Source organism: Natator depressus, chromosome 1 (genome assembly GCF_965152275.1).
Source record: "Natator depressus isolate rNatDep1 chromosome 1, rNatDep2.hap1, whole genome shotgun sequence".
Taxonomy (NCBI): Eukaryota; Metazoa; Chordata; order Testudines; family Cheloniidae; genus Natator; species Natator depressus.
In genome coordinates, this window is record NC_134234.1 from 196,834,742 (window position 1) to 196,861,063 (window position 26,322).

At 43.4% G+C, this 26,322-nt stretch overlaps 1 protein-coding gene across 3 annotated transcripts in view; it reads right to left on the minus strand.

Annotated features, from left to right (window-relative positions):
* Window positions 1-26,322, minus strand: part of NME7 (NME/NM23 family member 7) — a 159,286-nt gene that overhangs the window by 99,599 nt on the left and 33,365 nt on the right. For 2 of the 3 annotated variants that reach the window (XM_074973651.1, XM_074973661.1), the window contains exons 2-5: window positions 23,900-24,007; window positions 19,009-19,175; window positions 8,789-8,899; window positions 2,706-2,756 (exon numbers count right to left, since the gene is read on the minus strand). In XM_074973651.1, coding sequence (XP_074829752.1) covers window positions 2,706-2,756; window positions 8,789-8,899; window positions 19,009-19,175; window positions 23,900-24,007 — 437 coding nt within the window. Of the gene's footprint in view, window positions 1-2,705; window positions 2,757-8,788; window positions 8,900-19,008; window positions 19,176-23,899; window positions 24,008-26,045; window positions 26,165-26,322 lie in introns of those variants that run through there. The other variant, XM_074973643.1, reaches the window with a different exon arrangement.

Below are 26,322 nucleotides of genomic sequence, written 5' to 3' on the forward strand. Positions count from 1 at the left end.
GCATGGTTAAAGACTCAAAAACTAGGAAATCCCAAAGTCAAGTTTGAATACATGTAACCTTAATTCTTCTCCCTTGAACATATACATCATGATATAGCTTTCAGTTCACAGTCGCATACTATCATCTCTGCAGCAACCCACCTCATTCAGTTTGAAGGCTGGATGCTGCACAATGAATGAAAAAGTTGTGCGAGGTTTTTTTTATTCAGTTATTGTTATGGTTATATTTTTTATGGCTTATAGACAAATACAGACGGACAAAAAATAATTTCTGAAAAGCTCCATATTTCTTTAAAAAACTACTGTGCAATCCATTTACATTAATACATATGTAAAATATGAAATTTAACATTCTTAACATTTAATCCCCAAAAAGTTAATAGCTACTTTTCTCTGCTATTCAGTAAACCTTCATTAACTACATATCTTTTCAATTAAATCTGAAAGTCCAGTTTATGAAACACTATAATAAACCTCTAATAAAATGCTATATGTAACTGGGTATGAGAATTTACATTTTATCAGCATGAGGATGCTTTTTTGGTTCACTTACTGTAGCAAAATCCCATACAACAGATATCAGGTTTTGCTGGATGGCAGACAGAGTACATCATAGTGAATAGAGGGCTTACAGTTTCTCAGCCTGCTGCTAGTTTAGCAATCCATAAAATAACACTGCAGACAGAATTCTTGTTCATTTATAAACTTATTGAAGCAGACTTGCTCAGCCAAGAAAAAATGACAACTCTTTGTTTTCCTAGGATCTATACTATAGTCTGACATTTCCTAGGGTCATTTCTCTACAGTGGACAGAAGAAAACAACCTGCACCTACAGAAACCGATTGCTGCTCCTAGAATTAGGTGACAATTTCTATATTCCCAATGCTCAGGAACCTCATGACAGTGCTGCACTTGGCTCTCTGTCAGTTGCAATTTCTTGTTCTGCATGACCAAAAACATAAGCATGTCTACACAGCGGACTTTAAAGCACTGCCACAGCAGCGCTTTAACGTGGCTGTGTAGTCGCGGCAGAGAGTGGCTGTAAAAAAGGTGGCTGTAAAAAAAACCAACCCACGTCCGTGAGGGGAATAGCTCCCAGCACTACCTACACTGCCATTTTACAGCGCTGAAACTAGCATTGCTCAGAGGGGTGTTTTTTCACACCCCGAGCGAGGAACGTTTCAGTGCTGTAAGTGGCAGTGTAGACAAGCCCTAACTAGGGTTGACCTGAACCAATTACACTGTGATAAGAGCTGTTAACCTGGGTCCAGACTCAGGAATATATTAGCTACCCCACCTTCTTTGCTAATCAGATAAAGCCTATGTGTAAATAACAAATAGCATTTATCCATTATGCACTGTAGCGGGGTGTTCACCCTGCTCCGGCCCTGAAGGGGTTAAAACAGCCCTGGTAGAGGGCTGCCCTGGGAAGCCAATAGTGAAAGCAGCCCTGGAGAGGAAGCAGCTGGGGAAAGAGGAGGAGAGGCTGGGGGAAGCTGAGTGAGTAGCTGACCACAGCTGTAGCCAGCTCAGTCAGGGCCCAGTTGGCCCTTATAAGAGGGCTGCGGGCCAGGAGCTGAGAGACTCTCACTGCTGTGGGAGCAAGGTACCTGAAGTGGAGCAGTGCTGGGGAAGGGCAAAGGGAGCTGGGAAGCTCCAGCCTGGTAAACCGCCAGGCTGCAGGCCTTGTTGAAGGCCTACAAAAGGTACTGGGGCTATAGAGGTGCAGCCTGGGAATAGGCAGAGGCAGCTGGTCCTAACCTCTTGCCAATGGTGAGTGGCCATTACAGACGCAGTCTGCCCCAGTGAACAGGGGCTAGATGATGACTGGCAGTAGCCACTGAGGCAAGGTGGGTTTAGAGGGTTGGGGGTTCCCCTGGGAGGGGAGACCCAGAGTGTGGGGGTACTGCTGGGGCAGAACCCCAGGGTAAAGGGCACCGGGGTCCAGGAGGGACACGGGGCCAGTGGTAGGCGAGACACCGGCCTACAGAGGGCGCGCCGTAAGCTGGAAAAGAGGTAAATTCCCAGACGACCAGCAGGAGGCGCCACACCGATGAATTGTCACTTCGCTACATGCATCCTAATTAAACTTGATGCATAAGGAAACTGGAAGATTTTATACAGCTACATACACACAAATATATAAATATTTTCATCCAGCGTTTATGGAGAGATCAAGTATTTCATAGTTTCATGCAATATGAAACAGCAGAGCCACACAGAGTTCTGTATCTTGTCCAAGACCAGCCATATATAAGATATGTGCCCCAGGTGCCACACTTTTTGAAATACTTGTGCTTTTGCATATTTGCTACCAGAAGGGTATCCAGGACTGGATGGTACTCTGCAATTCTCACTGATTGCAAGCCATATTCTGTATCTGGAGAGTCTCCTTCTCATGCTTCTTTTTAGCTAGGGTCATTTTCACATCTCATAGGGTGGATGCATTCATTGGTGCTCGATGGGGCATGGGATTGTGGAACTGGGCATCAGACAGCTAGGCCCATCTTAGGAGGAAGTTGGATGGGGTCCCCACACAAAACTTTGCATAGGCTCCCTTGAAACTTAAGCCCAGTTCTGTTTTTACCACATTCTTGTAGTGTCACAGGCATGTGAAATGAATGCCATGCACGGTAAAGAAATTTCTCCAGGACAATCTTTTCCTGTACAGTAAGTGAACATAACCTCAAAAGTATGTACGTACTTGTAAAAGGGCTTTGATTGATGGTCTACATGGAGATCCATTGCTTCTTTCCTAGAAAAGATTTTAAAAAACCCTGCATGAACAATTAATGAACAATTATATAATAATGTGCCTATGTGGGAAGTTTCTTCCCAATACCAGGTAGTTCATGGGTGGCTTATGCCCTAAAGCATCAGGGTTAACATACCTCATACATTTTTATCTTAACAAGTGCAACTCTGAATATTCCTTTTACCCAGAAAAATTGATAATCCTCTGGGTCCTCTTTCGAATTCTACTAAGCTCTTGGCTTCTATGGAATCTTGTAGGATTGAGTTCTACAGTTCACAACACATGGTGTGTAAGAGCATTCCCTTCCAGTAGTTTTAAATGTGTTGCTTCTCAAACTCTCTAACTGTAGCTATGTTTTTGTATTATGACGAAGGACAAATAGGAGCACCATAGCCACCTTCCACCTACCATTTTCTATTTTACAGTTTTCATATTCAACCTCAGATTGGACATGCCTGTCAATCTATTCATCCAGGCAGAACAGCAGCTAATTTGCCTCACTCTAACTGGTTTACTTACCCAGACTAGACTTTTTGTTGTCCTGGAATGCCAGACAATAGGATTTTTCATAAACTGGTTTCTACCTAATGTTTGCAAGTGTTGTTCCAGGACACAGAATATCACAGTGCTCTCCAGATTTCAGGAGGACTTTTGTTTGTTTGCTTGGTTTGGTTTTTTTAACATGGAGAAAGTGTTCCCCCCAGGACTTCCCCACTTTTGGAAACTCACTACAGCTTTGTGTTTTCCTGTAGGTACATACCAACTGCCACATACTGCTTCCTTGCCACTTGACTGAGGTGCTCTAATGCAGTGGTTTTCAACCTTGTCATGCAATTGAACCAGTCTACCAGACTAAGATCTCAGTTGTACCAGCCAGTGACTTTCTAATCACATCCTCACCTGCGATTAGCAACCTCCTCTCCTCCCTACTTTAGGGCTATATTCTGTAGCTGCTCCATGTGTGTAACTCCTGTTGGCTCTACTGGGATTTCTGCATGTGGAGTGGCTAAAGAATTCATGCAGGGTCTCTAAGTCCAGCCTAGATGCTGGGCGGCTTCTTAACTCCAATTCAAAAGTGCACGCTCTAATCCATAATGGGTCTTTCTTTATTCTGAATTCTGGAGAGCACCAGATTCTGAGGCTATGATGTGGCAAAATCCAAATTCTCTTGGGGATTAGAGCTAGCACAACTGAAGACAGGCGATGGCTGAACAACAATGCTCAGACCACAGGCTAAGTCAGGAGTTCACTATTAAGATGAGGAGTGAAGTTGCAGTGAGGCTCGTGGACAAGGCAAACACCAGTGACAGGAGCTTGAAATAGCACTGGAGGAAACCATGCTGTTGTGTACTTCTCTATTAACTACCCATCTTGAAACATTGTCTTTGTAAACAAAGACAGTTCTGTGAATTTTTGGACTCCATGACTCCACTCATATTGCTGAGAACCGGATGCGGTTATCAGCACAATTTTTAGAAACAGAAACCAAGACTGCACAAATGCACAGTGTGGTCACATCTTTAAAATGACTTCCCATGTCCACTCATTTTTCAGTACATCAGTGTTTAAACTAACTTCTATGAAGACAAGGAGGGAAAAAAGAGAAATGTGAGACACAAGAACTACAGTTACAGTCACTGGGCCCGATCCTGCAGTCCTTACTCCAAGTGGGTGAATAATTTCTAATGAAGACTTTATTTGAAGAATTTAATTTCTCACTCTTCGCAGTTCATGATTTTCTCCAATTTATACATTAGTCAAATTTCAGGTCTGTAGCTTATAGTTCACTGCAAGTATCTGACATTCAAAATTTGAGCCATTTTAACTGGACAGGTCTTGTGGTATGTTTCTGTTTATTGATTGGAGGAGTGAAGTTTTCAGAAGGAAGCTTTTCATGTGAATACTCATTATGTCAAATCAAAAACTATTTTCCACAAATATTCTAAGTATTTGCTTAAAATTCCCTATTATGGCAGTAATTCCTACCAGTAAGCTAATTCACTAGAATATTCATGGAAAGTGTATAGAAATGGGGCATGAACCCAGCCTAAGCTACATAATGTATAAATCTGAACAAATATTTGTGGATATTTTTTCAAAATATTTGCTCAGCCCTACTGCTTAGTCAAAAATCTCGTATGGCATTAAATAAATATAAAACCAATCTTGCTAGCTATAACCCTAGTTCCCATTCTCTGTCAGCAGATCCCCACTTGTAGAACATGGAAAGTTGCATTCATCTTGGACAATGAGCTGATTTGAGAAGTGATTAGCTGAAAAGATTGGAGAACTGACCTATCAAAGCAGGCGTCTGCCCTTGATTTCATATCTAAGCAATGGGTTTTACAAAAGCTGTGAATCAAGTTAACAGGGCCTGCCAGGCAAATGGCAGCAATAAGTCCCTTTTTTAAAAAAAAGGGGGGGGGGGTGCAGGGGGAAACAGAAGCTGAAGCTGATCTGGACAAGCCATCCTAGAGGGATATTTGGGATTGGGACTTTGACATTACTATATGCTATCACTAAAAATACGGTGCAAGTCCAAGGGACAAAAGTACAGGGTCTTGTGAAAGCCACAAATACCCAGCCACCATTTTAGATTCATCCCACATCACTGTCCAATTATGGTTTCATTAATAATAATTTTGCAGGGCAGGCAAGGAACTTTTCTAAACGAAAGGTAATAAAAATGTACATCACATATAAACTGCTTGGATTTCTTTTCCTCAAGGTAAGCTAAATCCAAAATATATAAAGTGGTTCAACAGAGATTCAGTTATCAGAGAAACTGACACACAAGGAAGCACCCAGCGCTCGAGGAGCAACATGCCAAGACAGCAGAAGTAAGTCAGGCCACAAAATGGTTCATATTAAGAGAAGACTGGAGGGTTGAGAGGGCTGCATTCAAGAACTGGAACTGTGTGGCAGGTTCTGGGGACTGGCATAGTCACAGACAGCAATATGTGACTACTGGAGGGGTGGTCTAGCACTGTCCTACCACTACCTTAGAGGGCAGACAAGATAACGGAATTCCTCCCTGTCTTGTACTGGAACCACAAGATGCAAGAGTAAGAATCCTGTGAGAATGATTTTTTCTCTCAAAGAGATGTTGAGTAGAAAGGTATGACACAGCTGTAGCTGAGGAGCAGTGCAGTGACTTTGGGGAAATCCTTCATGGTAGATCTACCAACTCTACCTTTCTTTTTTCCCCAGCATGCCCTCTTCTCCAAATTTTGCTGCTCAGGAACATGGGGGGGACACAAGGTAGAGGGTTCAAAATCCACGCATGGGCTGGTGCTGGGCCTGGTCCTGGCTCTGTCCTGACTTGTGCCCCACAGGTTGTGGTGTGTCTGGGGAGCTCCACAGCCATGGTAGAAGGAGCAAGGCTCTGTGTTCCTAAAGCCAAATCTTGACTTTATAACTTGACTTTAGTAAGGCTTTTGATACTGTCTTGCATGACCTTCTCATAAACAAAGTAGGCAAATACAACGTAGATGGAACTACTACAAGATGAGTGCATAACTGGTTGGAAAACCATTCCCAGAGAGTAATCAATAGTGGTTCACAGTCAAACTGGAAAGACATACTGAGTGGGGTACCATAGGGATCAGTTCTGGGTCCGGTTCTGTTCAATATCTTCATCAATGATTTAGATAATGGCATAGAGAATACACTTTGCAGATGATATCAAGCTGTGAGGGGTTGCAAGTGCTTTGGAGGATAGGATTAAAATTTGAAATGATCTGGACAAACTGGAGAAATGGTCTGATGTAAATAGGATGAAATTCAATAAGAACAAATGCAAAGTACTCCACTTAGAAAGGAACAATCAGTTGCACACATACAAAATGTGAAATGACTGCCTAGGAAGGAATATGATAGAAAGGGATCGGAGGGTCATAGTGGATCACAAGCTAAATATGAGTCAACAGTGTAACACTGCTGGAAAAAACCAAAAACAAAAACCCCATCATTCTGGGATGTACTAGCAGGAGTGTGGTATGCAAAACACGAGAAGTAATTCTTCTGCTCCACTCTGTGCTGATTAGGTCTCAACTGGAGTAGTGTATCCAGTTCTGGGCCCCACATTTCAAGAAAGATGTGGACAAATTGGAGAAAGTTCAGAGAACACGAACAAAAATGATTAAAGGTCTAGAAAACATGACCCATGGGAAGATTGAAAAAATTGGGTTTGTTTAGTCTGGAGAAGAGAAGACTGAGGAGGGACATGATAACAATTTTCACATACATAAAAGTTTGTTACAAGGAGGAAGGGAGGTAAATTGTTCTTGTTAGCCTCTGAGGATAGGACAAGAAGAAATGGGCTTAAATTTCAGCAAGAGAGGTTTAGGTTGGACATTAGGAAAACTTCCTAACTGTCAGGGTGGTTAAAGTTGAGGTCCCTTCCAGTCCTATCATTTTAAGAATATGGATTTATTGCAAGGCAATAACCCAACCACCTTTATAGAATTATACAACAATCAGCAGCTCAGCTTGCATTATGAAGTCAGGTAATTCAGGTTAGGGGCAAAGAAACATTATCTGAGTTTTAAATCCATGATATTGATTTCAGTTTTATAAAAGGCATACACTATATTTACTTACAGTAACACCAATAATATTTGTATACAACATTTTTGTATTACTCAGACATTGTCAGTAATTGAGTCATGGTCAGTCTGGCCTAGTCATTGGATCAAGAGTCTGGCCTAACAGTTAGAGCTGAATCCAGACCGGGTGGTTCCAGGAGCAAGCCCAGGGTTGTAGCCAGGAGTCAGAGGCCAAAGCCTAAGCTGAATGGTCAACTGGAGTCACAGTGAAAAGGTGGAGCCAAGGGTCTGAGTTTGCCTCATGTTCTCTTGGAGACTTGGATTTCCCATTCCTCATGCTCCTTTTGGCCTGGGCGCCTGTGGGAGTTGGTGGTGGAGCAGAGTGTCTGGGAAAGGGATTTTCGCATACGGTTTCAGAGGGACACATGGAACTCTTCGAACTGTCCCAATAGGGGGCTAGAAGTCTCCAGGAGGGGAGATGTCCAGGCCAGGGCCTCCCAAATTAGCAGACTAATAAGAAGTCCTACTTGGGTCTGGTCAGAGGAGAATGACTGGGGCCAAAGCAGGAACAGGAGGCAGCACTAGCTCATGAAACCATGGAACTTGTTATGGTCCCCATCAAACTTATCCTGCATTAAAATCTCCAACTCCCTAGAAGCCAGGGCAACAGATATGGGTGGGACAGCTTGAGCCTGTAGCGCTGCAGTTTGTACTGCAAGACATTAACCTGTGACCATAGGGTCTGCAGGATTCCCAAAACATCCTGCAGGGGGATGACTGCCTCTGAGGAATCCATCTGAAGGGCAGTCCAGCCACTTATCCACCCTTGTTCAATCTTTTGGGTTCCTCATACTGTCAGTGACTGACTTGTGGGCAGTCTTGCCTAGTGGTTGCAGCATGACTCTGGCATACCAGTTTGAGCTGAATCCAGACAGAGCAGTTCCAGGAGTGAAGTCAAGGATCATAGCCAGGTGTCAGAGTCCAAAGCCTAAGGGTCAACCAGATTTACAGACAGAAGGTGGAATCGAGGCTCTGAGCTGGGAATCAGAAGTCAAGAAGGAGCTGTGGGGTGGAACAGGAGCAGACTGGGGCTAGAACAGGAACAAGGCTAGAGAAAGTGGAGGCAAGGGCAGGAACAAACACAGCTATGGGCTAAGAATGCGTTGAGCAGCAACTGAACTGCTACTGAGCGTAAGTATCAGTCTGTTCACTCCTTCAGTCAATCAGATGGCTCAATCAGACAGCTTCTATCAGAGCCAGCTGCATTCACTGGATTGCCTAGAGACAGGCTCTGCTGCAGGTTAAGCCCAACAAACATCCTGAATTATGCATCATATGAGAAACCTAGATATGATTATGAAACAGATTATTTTCTTTGCTACTCAGTGGAATAGATCTAATGTTCTGAACAACATGGAATAACTGTGAGGATACACTTCAGTACAAAATAATCAAATCCTACAGGGAATCTTAATAGAGCCTTACCGTGAAAGTACCATCATTTTGGCTTTAGTTATTGTTAACCCAGCATTAATGATGATATCAATTAGGTCTCCAATCTTGGGTACTGCATCAGGTTTAATCAAAGCCAGTGTTCTGAAAAAGCAGAACAAAAAAAATTTGGAATTTTCATTCTTTAGGAAAAGACAAAGTTAAGTTACACTTAAAGAAAAAACAGAAATGCACAGTTACAGTCATCCAACAATTTTACCTCAGTCCTTACGGACCTTCCAACCAGCACAGGCATATCTTTCATGTACGATGGAGGCATTAAAACCTTAAAAATATGGTTATCTACCTTTTCGTAACTGTTGTTCTTTGAGATGCGTTGCTCATGTCCATTCCATTCTAGGTGTGTGCATGCTCATGTGCACAGTCCTTGGAGATTTTTGCCTTAGCGGTACCCGTAGGGTAGGCTGTAGTGCCCTCTTGAGTGCCGCGCTCATGCGCTTGTATCTTAGGCGATGCTGACCCTATGCCTTCTCAGTTCCTTCTTGCTGGCAACTCTGGCAGAAGAGCAGGAGGGCAGGTAATGGAATGGACATGAGCAACACATCTTGAAGAACAGTTATGAAAAGGTAGGTAACCAGTTTTTCTTCAAGTGCTTGCTCAAGTCTATTCCATTCTAGGTGACTCACAAGTAGTATCCTCGGAAGTGGGCTCAGAGTTCACAGTTTAGCGGCTTGGGCATAGTGGGTAAGTGCATAATGGGACGTGAACATGTGGATGGACGACCAGGTGGCCACACTACAGATGTCCTGGATAGGCACTTGGGCTAGGAAAACTGCCAAAGAGGCTTGCGCCCTGGTTGAGTGGGTGGTGACAATCGCCGGAGGTGGCTCCTTCACCTGATCGTAACACCAGTGAATGCAAGCAGTGATCCAAGAAGAAATTCTTTGAGCAGACACTGGACGACCTTTCATCCTGTCGGCCACCACAATGAATTGTGTCAATTTGCAGAATGGCTTGGTTCTTTCAATGTAGAAGGCTAGCACCCTCATGACATCTAGAGAATGCAATCTACACTCCTCCTCCGATTTATGCGGCTTTGGAAAAGACAGGTAAGTAAATGTCCTAGCCCATATGAAACTGTGAGACCACCTTGGGCAGGAAAGCTGGGTGTGGCTGCAGCTGGACCTTGTCTTTGTAGAAGACTGTATAGGGTGGTTTCGAGGTAAGCGCTCTAATCTCTGAGACCCAGCAGGTGGATGTTATCACAACTAGGAACGCTATCTTCCAGGACAGGAGAAGGAGAGAGCAGGAAGCCAGAGGCCCGAAGCGGGGTCCTGTGAGCCATGACAGCACAACATTCAGGTCCCAGGGAGGAACGGGGTCCCTGACATGTGGGTAGAGACACTTGAGGCCCTTGAAGACCTGGCAGTCATATCCCGGGCAAAAACGGACCTACCCTCCAGCGGCGGATGGAAGGCCGAAATAGCAGCCAAGTGGACCTTGACAGATGAAAGGGACAGGCCTTAGAACTTGAGATGCAGAAGATAGTCCATGATCAACTGCTGCGAGGCCCACGCAGCCCGAATGCCTTTATTCAAGGTCCGATAAGCGAACCACTTCCATTTGGCTAGGTGGGACGCTCTGGTAGAGGGCTTTCTGCTACCCAATAAGTCCTGCTGGACAGCAGCTGAGCACCCTGGCTCCTCCGCATTTAACCATGCATCAGCCAAGGTGTCAGGTGCAGTACTGCCAGGTTTGGATGAAGAAGACTGCCGTGGTTTTGGGACAGCAGGTCCGGCCTGAGCAGCAGCTGTAACAGAGCAACCAATGAGAGGTCAGGCAGCGTGCTGAACTAGTGCCGGCACAGTCAAGCTGGTGCTATGAGGATCACCTTCGCCCTGTCCTGCCTGATTTTGACGAGGACTCTGTGAATCAGCAGCACCAAAGGGAAGACGTACAATAGAGCCCCCGACCATGGGAGCAGAAAAGCGTCCGACAGGGAGCCACTGTTTATCCCCCAAATCAAGCAGAAAACATGGCATTTCCTGTTCTGCCAGGATGTGAACAGGTCCACCTAGGGAGTTCATCTTCCAGAGGTGGGGAAGTTGGCCACTTTCAGATGGAGAGACCATTCATGGCGAGACGAGAAGGTCCTGCTGAGACGATCTGTCAAAGTGTTCCTGGACCTCGGGGAGGTGTGAGGCTACAAGATGGATATCGTGTTATACACAGAAATCCCAAAGCCTGAGGGCTTCCTGACAAAGGGCAGACAACCTGTCCCCACCTTGCTTGTTGATACAGAACATAGTCACTGTATTGTCCGTTGGCAGCCGGTGTCAAGTGGAGTGCCCCAGGGGTCGGTCCTGGGGCCGGTTTTGTTCAATATCTTCATAAATGATCTGGAGGATGGTGTGGATTGCACTCTCAGCAAATTTGCGGATGATACTAAACTGGGAGCAGTGGTAGATACGCTGGAGGGCAGAGATAGGATACAGAGGGACCTAGACAAATTGGAGGATTGGGCCAAAAGAAACCTGATGAGGTTCAATAAGGATAAGTGCAGGGTCCTGCACTTAGGACGGAAGAACCCAATGCACAGCTACAGACTAGGGACCGAATGGCTAGGCAGCAGTTCTGCGGAAAAGGACCTAGGGGTTACAGTGGACGAGAAGCTGGATATGAGTCAGCAGTGTGCCCTTGTTGCCAAGAAGGCCAATGGCATTTTGGGATGTATAAGTAGGGGCATAGCGAGCAGATCGAGGGACGTGATCGTTCCCCTCTATTCGACATTGGTGAGGCCTCATCTGGAGTACTGTGTCCAGTTTTGGGCCCCACACTACAAGAAGGATGTGGAAAAATTGGAGAGAGTCCAGCGAAGGGCAACAAAAATGATTAGGGGTCTGGAACACATGACTTATGAGGAGAGGCTGAGGGAACTGGGATTGTTTAGTCTGCAGAAGAGAAGAATGAGGGGGGATTTGATAGCTGCTTTCAACTACCTGAGAGGTGGTTCCAGAGAGGATGGTTCTAGACTATTCTCAGTGGTAGAAGAGGACAGGACAAGGAGTAATAGTCTCAAGTTGCAGTGGGGGAGGTTTAGGTTGGCTATTAGGAAAAACTTTTTCACTAGGAGGGTGGTGAAACACTGGAATGCGTTACCTAGGGAGGTGGTAGAATCTCCTTCCTTGGAAGTTTTTAAGGTCAGGCTTGACAAAGCCTTGGCTGGGATGATTTGATTGGGGATTGGTCCTGCTCTGAGCAGGGGGTTGGACTAGATGACCTCCTGAGGTCCCTTCCAACCCTGATATTCTATGATTCTATGACCTGGACCACCCTGCTTTTTATGTGAGGTAGGAAGGCTTAACAGGCCAGGAGAACCACTTTGAGCTCCCTGATGTTGATCTGTAGGGAGCAATCGTGACTCAACCAATGACCTGATGTGCTGAGATCGCCCAGGTGGGCTCGCCTCCCAGGTCCAAGGCATCAGAGACGAGGGTCAGGGACAGGGACGGAGCCATGACAGGAACCTCCTCCAACACTGATGCAGGATTCCACCACCAAGTGAGTGATGACATTCCATGGTCTGGGACCCTGACCACATGGTCCACACTGTGTCGGCTGGGGACGTAGACTGACACCAGTCATGCCTGCAGGGGCCTGAAGCAGAGCCATATGTGCCGGACCACTAAGTGGAGATCTGCACCATGGTGAACTCTGGCCGGAAGCCAGACGGTACGATGGGTACGGGGATCGGTGTTGTGACTCAGGTGTTCCATGCCTTGCAGGTGGAGACCTTGGCAGCAGGGACCTGTGTCTTCTAACTGGGGACCCAGGCCACGGTGATGGGGATCAACGTCTATGGACCAGGGATGCGCTGCTGCTTTAGGGGGCAGTCCCATAACTGGCTTGCCCATAGATGCTGGGGCTTTGGTTGGTTCCATCGCATGGCTTGGTGTCTGTGATGGTGGCTGGCCTACATCCTCTTTGGCCACCGGGCCCACTCCAGGCACAGATGACCCTACTAGGGGATGGGACCCCATGCCGCTCCCAGGAGTCAGATGTGGGTCCCTGGCTGGACTAGGAGGTCTGACCGCAGCAGTACCCCTGAGCAGCTCCGGTGCAGGTACGTGGCCTGACATAGGTCCTTTGCCCGAAGCCCCCTTTTTCTGTGGTGCTGGTGGGCTCACTGACTTCAACTACTTCTTAGGCACCAGGGAGGTGGAACAGTGCTGGGAGGGTGCCAGTGGTGCACTGCGTGCCGACGCCAAGGTGCCGGGCATGGAGTCCGATTGGGATGGCTCCAAGGTAGGACAAAACGCAGCCTTCATGAGGAGAGCCCTCAAGTGGATACCCTGCTCCCTTTGAGTTCGAGGGCGAAATTTTTGCAGATCCTGCATTTGTCCTTTCTGTGGGACTGCCCCAAACACTTTAAATAGCTCTCGTGGGGGTCACTAGTGCACATTGAGCATGGCTTAAAGCCTGGGGAACGGGGCATGTCCCGCTTTGACACAAAGTCCCAGCCAAGACTCTTAATGCCTAAACAACTACCCTAACACACAACTTAAAGATCTATGTACCTAACAACTAACACAATAGACTGTAAGAACTGCTAATGCTCTTGCGACCAACCAACCGTCACAGGCGGTAAGAAGGAACTGACAGGGCGTAGAGTCAGCAGTGCCTAATATACCAGCACATGAGCACACCACTCAAGAGGGCGCTACAGTCAACCCTATGGGTACTGCTATGGCAAAAATCTCTGACGACTGTGCACATGGGCACGCACACACCTAGAATGGAATCTACATGAGAAAGCACTCGAAGAAGAAGAATATTTGCCTGTGTCGTGGTCAGCAGTACATATGGGATCTCTGTGTCATCTAAAATGTCTAACTTCAGATATGGTAGCATAAAGCTATGCTAAGTCTCACAATAGGGCAATCCTTTATAACCAAAAGTCCATGTACCTTTGGGAGGCTGTCCTGAATGTGGTTACTGCTGAGAATGTGAAAGCCTAATTTTCTGGTGAATGCACAGCACATTGAGATCCTTAGATAGAAGGGGCTATAGAAGTGCAAATAATATATTTATTTGATTTATAAAGTGAAACTATTTCATGCTGGAGGTTGAGATATTTTTCCATCATGTCCTCCCACCCCATCACACTCCAACAAAGCAAGCTTTAACATCCCATTTGTTCCCTTTTCCCTCTTCCATTTCTGCCTGTTTATTCACACTGCTCTTTATGCATAGAGTGACCTCCCCTGATCAACAAGCAGCTATGCTCTTCCTATTCAAATCCTTCCATAAAAATTGTGCTTCTTGCACAAAGCTTGTAAAAAAAAAAAAAAAAAAAGCGAGATCCTTATTTATTATTTGTATTATAGTAATACCTAGAGGTCCCATCATGCTAGGTACTGTACAAAGACAGGGGCTCTCTTCCAAAGAGCGAATAATCTAAAAAGGCAGAATAAAGGAAGCATTATCTCTATTTTATGGATAAGAACTATATTATGAGAGAAATCAAAACAAAAACCTCTAAGCTATCCAGTTCATCCTGTCTTCTCTGCAATTATCTTTTAGACTCTAAGCACTTGGGAGCCAGGATTCTTTTTATCATTCTGTTTTGTACAGCACCAAGTGCACTGTCAGTACTAAATTCATTATTAATCATAAATAATAAGCAGCATAACAGGAACTCTGTAAAATGACCCTGTGTGCTTCCATTATTTAGTCTCACAGTGAGTCAGCATCAAATGTGCTCAAGCTTACAAATCAACAGATGATTTATTTTACCGCCTGTACCAGAAACTGCCTGGAATCTGAAAGTCCAGTGGGGCTCTTCTGTCTCTTACACCATCTCCAGCAATGGAAGATATTCAAGACTGAATGTTTCCTTTATAGCAGTGCATCTATACAGAGAAGACAGATGCTGCCAGTTTGCTCGTTTTATTTCCCAGCATACTGGAGAAGACAGCTTCTGTGTTCGCTACAATTTGTTCTAACTGGAAATAACATGCTTAAATTAGGGGAAATTGACAAAGTGCCATTCCATTTGCTCTGATCACTAAAAGATATCAAAGTTGCAGATGTTGTGGGGGAAAACATAACACTCTAGGCTTTTACAGAGAATGGACACAGGAAATGTTAGAAGAGAGGTGGAAATTAATCTCACACTCCTGGTGGGGCAGAGGAAGGGATAGACCTAAGCTGCAAAATTCACAGTCGAATGTGAACTTCCCCAAAGATCAGGATGCTCAGATCTGTGGATCTGATTAAGGTGCATGTCTACTGGAAACAGTGCGATGGTGCAGACAAGATTGATTGGTTAAGATGCTAGAAAGGATCAAGTTGTTTAACCAGGAATTTCAGTTCAGTTTGAAGCTAGTATTTCTCTTCAGAATGTTTGTCTAGGGTTGTTTTTTGTTTGTGTTGTTGTAGTTATATAGACTATCAGAGAGGAGGGGTTTAATCCTAGAATAATCTGTCTTTTACTTTGCTGATTTCAGACTTTGATAGGAGATCCTTAATTGCTAGCAACATGCAGTGAAATAGGATATGGTGAACCCATTATCTTCAGTACTAGCTGAAATAAGCATCTGTCAGGAGTGGGTTGTAATAGTATTTTCAGTGTGTTTTTTATGGAGGTGTGCAGGATAGAAAGTACGATGATCCAGCATGCTGAGGCCTGTTCCTGAGATTGGATTTTGGATACATGTGATCTAGTTGTAGTTTTAATTAGCATTATGTTTTAGGGGTCTGACATGTGAGTTCACACAAGTGCATTAGGGAGCAATTACATCTGGGAACAAAGGGAAAAGAATTAAAAACTAGACTCGGTTACTTTGTATCACACAGTAAATCTGAATATGAATCTCTTGTGGTTATTGAAAGAAAGATAGTAAGTGATCATAAGAAGGGTATCTGGTGCATAAAACACAATGTATGCTGTGGCTAAAGCTGGTATTTATTTTTAATAGAAGGACTATTACAAGTACAAAATCTAATGCTGTGGAGGGGAGGAAATGTTAAATATGATAAATGACTGGAAGCACATTAATGAATGACCAAATCAGTAAAATAATGTGGTATTTCTGGTTTGTCATGAGCATTCTAATAATTTTTTTAAACCAGTTATGGTTCAATGGTAACACTGAAAGACACATGGTCCTCTTTAAAAATAAAATAAAATAAAATAAAAATAAATAAATAAATTAGTCTGAAAAACGTTTAACTAAACTAGTGTTAAGCACCATCTAAGATCACTACAAGTGAAAGATTAGGAGGGAAAATTCTCTATTTTTTCCATTTTATTTACTTTGTGCATTTGACAGCACTGTGTGTTTAGCTAAGTTCCCTAGTCAGTTTCCTTGTTTGCATGGGTCTTTCAGTTAACAGTGGAAAGGGGGAAAAAGAAAAAAAGCATTTAAACATACAAACGTGGCTGTAAAGCCAATAAATAAATTGGCTGGGGGACTCAGAGGCAAGTGGAGAACCTGAAACTACTTTCAAGTACTTTTTGGAACTGGATAGATCTTAAGTTGACTGTCTGCATGGGAAAGTTTTAACTTTATGTGCAACTATAAATCAGAAGAAGGACTATATAAAAATCAGCCTTTTTTCTCCCCACACAGCAGATTAATTCCCTGTATGTGTCTGGAGTCACACTGGCTCATTTTACTGACAAAAACAAAGGCCTCAGTTTCAGAAAGTACAAAATGCTTGATGTGCAGATGCCAGTCTAGCCTGGAGTACTCAATTTTGCACATGCTTCTCTAGTGACCAAAGTATGTGCAAGTTTTCCGAACTTGAGTCTAAGCATTTCCTTCTGCTAGATGTATGGGCCATGCAGGACTATTACAGAACAAGGTGAAGATTATTCTGCCTCGTGCATCAACAGCAAAATTGTCCAGTTGCACGTTCTTTATCTTTGGTGATGCTCATTTCAACCTCTCTTGCAAAACTCCTCTTTTTCCTCTTCTGTCACTGTCATGAAACCTGCACTAAGAACTATCCCTAACAGGCAACTCCCCATAACCAGCCACTTGCCCCGTGCAACATAATCTTGTGTAACCACTGAAAGCCAACCTCTGCTTGGAAACTGGATTTTGCTGGTCCCTTTAGTGATTGCCTAAGGTAGATTTCAATGGATGCCATTTGGTCATTCTGAATAACACTGTCTCTTCTACAGCTAAAGATGGGCATGGCAAGTATTATTAACCCCATTTTACAGATGGGGAAATGAGAGATTAAGGGCACAAAGGCACAACATTTGTACTGTTTTAATATGTAAGACTATAAATATGTTTTAATTATGTAAGAATATAAAGCAGTACAATCCTCCTGGTATAAACTGCATCCACATTGGTACAAAGGTGTTTTATACCAGTGCAGCTATTCCTATATGAGACGTGGAATAAACAATTCCCATATAGGGCACCTTTATACTGCTGTAATTGCACCCACACTAGGGCTTATTCAAGTATCGTACATCAGTAAAAATTTACACTTCTAACCAAGAAGTTTACACTGGTATAAAAGTTGTATGTAGGCCAGGCCTAAGTGACTTGCCCAAGGTCACAGAGTTGATTCATAGAACCAGGAACATAAATAGAGCCTCATGTTTTTTGTAAATGCAAAACACCACAAAAACCAAAAAACAATGTATAAAACTAGATAAAGTGCTGCTCACTCAACTCTGGCCCAGCTGCCCCTCTGTCATGATGACAGAAAAGTAACTGGGCCAAGCCTGAACAGTGCTGTGCCCATGTGCCAGGTCACAACATCTGCAGCAAAGCAGCTGCCACTATGGGGTGAGTGCAGTGGGGGGGGGGGGGGGGTTCACTCTGTAAACTTCCTCCCCAAGCCTTCCACCTGCCCCAGTGGGAGGATTACCCCTCCCCCCCAGGGCAGGACCCAACCCTCCTCCCCCCGAGTGAATAAAATTGATAAAGTGAAACAACAAGAAATTCCTGAAAAATAAAACAAAAAAGGAATGTCACAGGGCTCTAAATATAACCCAAAAGTCCTGAAACACAATCTCTCTCTTTCATACCCTCCCTCCCACTACTCCAATTCCAACCAATAGGCAACATGCCCAGAGACCTTATTTTGGAAGGTTGTTACTGTATTCATCTCAATGGCAATATTTTTTAGGGGGTACGGAATGGTAAATGTTCAACTTTTCAACCTTATCAGTGTCTTTTTAGTGTTATTTTGATTAAAATATACGTTTTAAAATATAAGTTTTAAAATCCCACCTATAGCTCTTTAAAAACAACACAGAAAAACAGGACTAGTTTGGGTTACCAGCTGGGTTACCAGTGTTAAGAACAGCAGTCTAGAAAGGGTACTGAGTGTTTTTCTTAATGATATTGGGCTAAACTCTGGTCTCAGTGATACTGGTGCACATTCAGAGAGTAACTCCACAGAAGTCAGTCCGTGTATGTAGCAGCATAACTAAGGGCAGAATTTGGTCCATGGGGCTTTTTCCAGATTTGTTCTCCAAAGCAAACCTCTCCTGCCATGCAGCGTCAACTGAAAGGAGCTTATGAGCCTGATCCTCAGATGGTGTAAATTAGCATAGCTCCAATTTTCACCAGCTGAGGATCCAGCCCTATAAGTTTTCTTGCCCCCACCACCACCCAGGCTTGGAATTTTTCTTTGAAATGTTCCAGCTTCTCCTTTACTGCACGAAAAGCAGTGGAGGATGGATTAAAAACAATAAAAAGCTACTAAAAGCTGATATATAAAACTCATCACTTGGTAACGAGTTGCTGTTGGATCACAAGGCCTGTGCTTTGTCCCTGCAAGACACAGTCAATGACTTTTGCAAAGTTCATTCCCTATAAGCCCAGCACATACCAAGGTTGAAATTCTTCCCCAAGCTACCCACTGAAATCAACATTAGTGCACATCGGTGGGGTTACACAGCTGTAACAAAAGCTGAACTGTGCTCCAGAACTGGAGTGGGGAGCAGTTTACATATATGGGAAGGTGTGATCCGGAGGGTGTAACAACAAACAGGAAAAATCATAGGTTTGATGACAGGCGGATGGATTGCTTTCTCTTGCCAAATCTCCTTTCCCAAGATGCAAACCAACAGATATACCCTCCCATCATCCCACCCCATCAGCTGTAGAAACCCTCTCTGATCCCTCCTGAGAAAGACAATTAGTTTGATAAACTCACTTGCATAAACAGTTTTGTGGATAGCATATACCAAAGGAACTTCAGAGACCACATCCTCTTACCTTTCTTTGCGGCTACCCAACTTGCGGGCTGTGTATTGATCCCCATAGTCTACTAGGGAAAGGTGACGTGAAAAGACAGTAACTTTGTTGCCTATAAACAAATCTTCTAGGTGTAAGTCATCATATTTTGTGCGTTTCAGAAAGGTGCGATGGTTCTTCACATCATACTGCAAAGAGAAGGAAGATCACCAAGCAGTTAAAGAGAGTGGTTAAATGAGCAAATTAAAAATAAATTCTATTCAATTTTAGAATAGCCTAAAAAGTATTATGGGATCCAGTGAGGTTGCTAGATTCACTGAATTTCTAACCCTTTGAGTTTGCATGTACAATAGAGAAGGTCATGAGATGAAGCCAACTGTTATACATTTGTTCCATTTTAACTGTCAGCCGGTGACACTGGGAGTCCCCTCAATACCAGCTGGCGGGGGGCATAACATACTGTAACTCACATCTGGCCTGACATGCTTATTGCCCCCAACATACTGGTGTCAAAGTGTCATGTAAGGTACCATGTACAAAATCCTAGTAATGTCAACTCAGTATTTAATGTTTCTGAGGAAAATGCAGTAAGTTCCATGAAGTTTACTGGGTGAGATGTCAAAGCATCAGAGGAGATCTTAAAAGCAACAGTTTCCTTTCAGCTGCGTGCAGATATTAAAAATCCCAAGGCACTTCTGTAACAGTAGGGGTCTGGCCTGCTGTCCTCAGCCAAAACTGCCCCTTCCCACCCTTATATACCATGTGCCACCCTCCACGACAATGCTATACCAACCATCAGATTTTGTGAAACTTTTGCCCATTTTTAGAACCAAACTGAATCTTTTTGATAATCTGAAGTGTTTGGGAAGTTTAGACTTGAAATTAGACAAAGGATTCTAACCGTCAGAGGAGTGAACTTTTGGAATAGCCTTCCAAGGGAAGCAGTGGGGGCAAAAGATCTATCTGGCTTTAAGATTAAACTCGATACGTTTATGGAGGAGATGGTATGATGGGATAACATGATTTTAGTAATTAATTGATCTTTAAATATTCATGGTAAATAGGCCTAATGGCCTGTGATGGGATGTTAGATGGGGTGGCATCTGAGTTACCCAGGAAAGAATTTTCTGTAGTATCTGACTGGTGAATCTTGCCCATACGCTCAGGGTTTAGCTGATCGCCATATTTGGAGTCGGGAAGGAATTTTCCTCCAGGGCAGATTGGAAGAGGCCCTGGAGGTTTTTCGCCTTCCTCTGTGGCATGGGGCACGGGTCACTTGCTGGAGGATTCTCTGCTTCTTGAAGTCTTTAAACCACGATTTGAGGACTTCAATAGCTCAGACATAGGTGAGAGGTTTTTCGCAGGAGTGGGTGGGTGAGATTCTGTGGCCTGCATTGTGCAGGAGATCGGACTAGATGATCATCATGGTCCCTTCTGACCTTAGTATCTATGAATCTCTCTCCCGTTTCCAGATTCTGACTGGAATCAATAGAAGTCTCACAGGACAGCCTGCTCTTGTGAAATTCACAGGCCAATTCTGCATACTTAAAAGGTCAGAATAGTTCTGAGAAGCACTCATTTTGGTGAGGATTGGGTGGGCTACCTCACTCTGAACTTTTTGAGGTTCCTCATCACTATTCAGAATGAAACCCTTCTTAGTCCTTTGCATTAGTTGACATCCTATATTCTAATAGTTGATGAGATGGTAAAATAATAAAACAGTCCCTTGAATTCTGCTGTATAGTATTGCCTGACTTGTTCAAGAGTTGTATTTTCAGATGTAAGTAAATCAATAATCTTCAAAACCCTGACACTTGCATATTTCCTAGCCCAGTTCAACCCTAGCAGAGGAAAAAATGTGTTCCAGTTATTTTGCACTCCTTTCCAAGTCGTCGACATGACATGGATGAAAAAAGCCTGAAGATGATATTTCCTCATCTACCTGTTTGTGGTTTATTTTTTGGCATGGATGCCTGGATATATTTATAAACCCTATTTTAAAAAAAATGACGAGCCACAAAGTGGGTAAACAATAGATCAACATTACTTAGATTTGGTAAATAGAGCTTGCAGTTTTATCTCTCTCTCTCCACACGCATACTTTGCCTGAAGAAGCAAGTTTAGCGGAAATGAAATAATGTCTGCTATCAATCTGTGTTTTCTTGTGTGTTTTTTTTTTTTTAAAGTTATAAGCCTTCTCTTATTAAGGCAGTCATCTACATAACTACTATTCCAAGCAATAAATTGTTAAGGATTAACCTGCAAGGTTTCAAATGATGTCAAATTCTGAGAACCAAGCATGAATATTTGCCAACAGATCCAATTTGCTCACAGCACTCCCTGGTACCCTTTTCTGTTGTGGGCTACTGGGAGAAGAAACAAAAAAATCCTGCCAAACTCTCCCACAGCCAATAGAGGCCACTCCTCTTGCTATGTAGCTGCCTCTCCAATATTTTCACTGCTTCCTCTACCAGTTTCCCCCTTTTCCCCAGGAACAACCAAGCAGCATAGCATAGTAAGGAAATGGAGGGAAGGAAAGCTGAGAACTAGAAGGCCTCATTTACCCACAATAAGCCCTCAGCATCTTCAGCCCCACACATGGCATAGGGGTGGTTAAGGAGAGGTTGGTGGGGGGAATCCTTACAGGAAGGGATGAAAAGGTCAAATCATTCATCACCTCCAAAAGGAAATTTGCCTACTAGTTGACACCTATTCTCTCTCCAGATATGTCCAAGGGAATAACAAGAAACCATCCACTTCCTCAGAAAGACAACAATAGGTATAGATGAGACAGAACCCATTGACAGAAGAGGTGATTCAGTGGGGATTGGTACTGGACATAGTTGGGATTTATATAAATTCAGAAGAGCATCCAAATTTTAAGACAGTTGTAAAGGAGTCCCCTAAGGTTTGTGTCTTCAGTGATTGGAGAACATGTCCACACCCAGTTACTTGCATTGTGTGCCTCCGGCACAGATCCTAGTTCCTTGCTTCTTACAAGGGACCTCTATCCCTTGCGGCCTTCTTAAGTCTCTCTCTGGCAGTTTGCAGCACTTCCTGTAGGGTTGGGGTGAAGATCTCCTGGATGAGAGTTCCCCCTGTGGCTCCAGGAGTCAGGCCAGCAGTCTACTGCTTTGCAAACACACTCCTTCCCCTCACCTGACTGCAGTTTCCTCCCTTTTACAGGCCTCCTGCCTATCATGAGTAATTGACAAAGCCAGAGGGGTGGGGAAAGCCCTGCCTCCAGGGCCTCTCTGGCACCTCTCTCATCAGCAAGAGGTCCATACACCCCATCACAACACCTGTCCAAATTGATCCCAAAATCTGAACAGCAGAGTGTGACACATGGCCAGAAAACGTTAAACATCCTGTAAAACAAAATGACTCAAATTCAACCGTTAAAGACGTGTGGGGAGAGAATGTTTGTGTTTTTGTGTATTTACATATATATGGATAGTGATCAACAATGTAATCAACACTCCCTGTCTATGCTGTATTCTGATAATTCAGAGATCAAAAGAACATCCTAGCATTTAAATGAATTGTAAACGCAGGATATCACTGTATTCATCTCTCTTTGAAATGTATAGCAAATTATCTGTGAATGGTGGAAAAACAGGCAGTTGCCTTATGTTAATTGGTATAGCTAAGTACTGGTGATGGAACCGCTTCAAAGTTGTCCTAATTACCTATTGTTCCCCAAGGTACTGCGATTTGTCAAAGGCGGCTTGAAATTGTATAAAAGATCCCTGGGTCCTGATCCTGTTTATCTCAAATCTGCTTAAGCTTCACCAGGGGAAGTTTGAGTAGCAAGATGAGATCCCAGTTAAGTTGGTACACCCTGGATATGATACTGGACATTGGACTATAACCTATGGACTAAATTCTAAAAGAACTCTTTGCAACTACAAAGAGTCTCTGCTATGAATCTCAACCTCAAGACTTGAACTCATGTCTGTATATATATTGATCTTTTAACCATACTCTCTCCCTTTTCTTTTTTAATAAATTTTAATTTAGTTAATAAGAATTGGCTGTAGCGTGATTTTGGGTAAAATCTGGAATATTCATTAACCTGGGAGGTAATGTGTCCGATCCTTTGGGATTGGTAGAACCTTTTCTTTTATATGATGAAATAAGATTTTCAGAAATCTTCATCATATTTGACTTGGGTACCTGGATGAAGGCCTGAGGCTGGGTTACTTTAAGGGAACTGTGTTGTTGGTTTCTGGGCATCCGGTGAGGTAATAAAGAAGCTGTATTCTGCTGGCTTGGTAAATTTAAGTATTGAAATATCCACCAGCCTTGAGGATTGACTGCCCCATTCCTTGTAGTTCACCCTGAGTGACCTCAGCTGGCCCCCACTGGGATCCCAGGTCACACACAACTTCTCCCACCATAGGTTATATATGGGCATTTTTGCTTCCCCAGTTCCAATACAGATGGCCAGTTGAGCACCCACTCTGACATGCGTGTCTGTGTCAAGTTATCATCAAGTACTGACAAGTTGTCAAAATGCAGAACTGTGTGGCTCTTGGGTGTACTAAGAGCTAAGATGATTTAAAACATTTTGGAAATTTTCAGTTTAGAGACCAAATATTTCTTTACAGTTAACCTAATTTCACCAGCATCCACAGGAAAGGTTGTCGTCACCCCAGGCCTATTAGGACAAATCTCTGGATACATTTTCAAATGCTGGCAACTATGCAAGCTTTACAAAATAAATCAATAAATAAGGAGGTTACTCCCTAGGTTCCCCTGAGTTTGTTTAATTTTAGAAACAGAGCAAACAAATTAAAAAAATCTCTAAATTTTCCATTTCCAAATTAAAACCATACTATGGGCTGTGGCTTGCCAACTTCCAAACTGCGTAGCTGAAAAGTATGCTTATGAGAATATAAAAAGTTTTTACCATTTCAACTGACCCATCTTTCGGATAATACAACAGTTCGTAACGTCGAAAGAGTGAAGCATTTGGGTCATACCATTCTGCAATGAAAGCAAATCTGTCGTCTTGACTCTGGAAAAGAAGCAGTCATACACAGAATCATTGCATTAAATTTATTTCCCAAATGAAAACACACTAGTGAACATGCTTCAGCATTGTGAATAAGAGCACTACTATCTGCTCACCAAGGGTGACAGCATCATTTAACTTCTGAATCGACTTTGATCTCAAAGGAAGCCTCTTAGAAACGTGGAGCTGGCCTTCTAAATAAGTATGATCAAAACATATTGTTGTAGTCTTGCCTACACTACAAAAAAATCAGTCATGTTGAGGGGTCCAGTTACAACACAGCTACCGTCAAATTCGAGTTCAGTCCCACCTACAATGCATGATGGAACCGTTAGGGAGGCAATTTCACACACTCAATTTTCTGAGGTCAAACTCATCTGGACCTGCTACTTTGTCCACTTTCAATTGCTATAAAATGTTTATCTGCTGATAGCTAACCACAGAACCTTTCCAAATTTCACAACATAGCCCAGAGGAAAACATATCCTTCTCTTGGTGGTGGTGACAATGAACGACACCTTATAATACAAAGATAAATTCACTCAGGCTAGGAAAATATTAATGTAATCTATAACTTAATCTCTTACTATCTGTAAGAGGCCTGTGCACCTCAGCCCCATCTATAACTAATTTCCTATGAGTGGGCAGGGATAGCAGGGTTACAACATTTCTGAAATTAACCAAATTTAGCTGGATGTGAGGGACTTCATCACTGCTCACAATCTTACCCATTTGAGCCCTTGGATCCAAGGCACTGGAGAAAGGAAAAGAGTCTTGAACGTTTTCCAGAACATAGGTAGACCTCAATTTTGAGATGTTGGCACTAGATGATTTTCAGAGGTGGCAATGACTGTCCCTCTAGCACCTGACTGGCTCAATGTGGCAGCCTCACCAAAAGTGGGTCCAGAAGGGTGCCTTAGGTTGAATCTGGCATTGAAGGTTTGATTTGCTCACTGAGGAGGTTTAGAAGTGAAAGACCCTCCTTCATTAAAAGGCTTGGAGCCAGGTTTGTATTTCTATACTGACTCAGGGTGTGAAAATCTGACCGCAAATCAGGAGAATGAGCAAGAAGAATGGCATTGCCAGGCACATGAGGCACTAGCTGTGCACAGACTCCAGTAAAAAGGAAAGACAAAATGCACACCTCAAACCTTGGCCTGTGGGTTTGCTGTAAAGCCTGGAACAAAGACAAACGCCAGTTTGGGATTCAAACTGCACAATGATGTGGGAAGAGTCTCAAAAGAACCTAAACTACCTAAAAACCTAACTACCAAGAACTATTTACAGATAAAAAATTGGCAAGAAGTCTGGTTTAAAACCTAACTCCAGAGACAGAGAGGTTCCTATGTCCATAGCTGGCTGCCAAAAGGAAGAAACTGAGGTGCTTTGGATTGCACGCATATTTTATAACCTCAGCTCTGAGTGTTTAGTACTGTGAAAGGGCAATACCAAAGGGTGCTGCTTTCTAAAAGTTTCAGAGTTCTCGTGCTGGTGGACACATGCTACAAGTGGAAATATGTAGAGGCCACCCTAGGATAAGTGGTAACACTTCGTCACAACTGTTGACCAGTTCTGTAGTCCAACAACGGTAATAAGATAATCAGTTTGCTACTACCGGGGGGGAAACAAAGAGAAACCTGCAGGCATTTCATATGCTTCTTCAAATGATTATTTTATTTTTACTTCATAAATAAAGTATTTTTAACAAACATTTGGAATTGCAGGGGGTGTTGGATGCTGTTTGATTAGTTATACAGTTTCAATTCAACACTGCTAGAGACAGACCTGAATACACCCCTGATCTTTGGGGAAATTCGGGTCTAGAATCTGGGGCTCAACCATTGCTCTCTAACATAAATGCTTCCAAACTCTGTGCATAATTGGATAAGAACATTGCAACTCAGTCCAATCTCTGAACAATGCAAATATTTACAATAAATAGAAATTCAGAACTACAATAAACTGATCCCTCCCCCCCCCCCAAGTACTCACCCCCATCCCTGCCCCTCTGCCCCACCCCGCCCCTGAGCCCCATTCCAACCTTTTTGAACTTTCTACATCGAAAAGAAGCAACAGTTCTACTGTTGCTCCGTTGATATTGGTAAAAGAACATGTCCTTTAAATAGTCAGCACACTGAAACAGCTGATGGTATTCAAACAAAGTAGCCTAGTGCAAGTCATTTCCCACTGCTGCAAAACGTGTTATGTATTGCGTCATTGTGTCTCATATTACATCCAGCCTTCAGAGGAAAGCTCTTCCTAGTCAACTGGTTTAAACAAAAAACAAGTGCTTCTAAATTGCCAATATAAGAGGATGG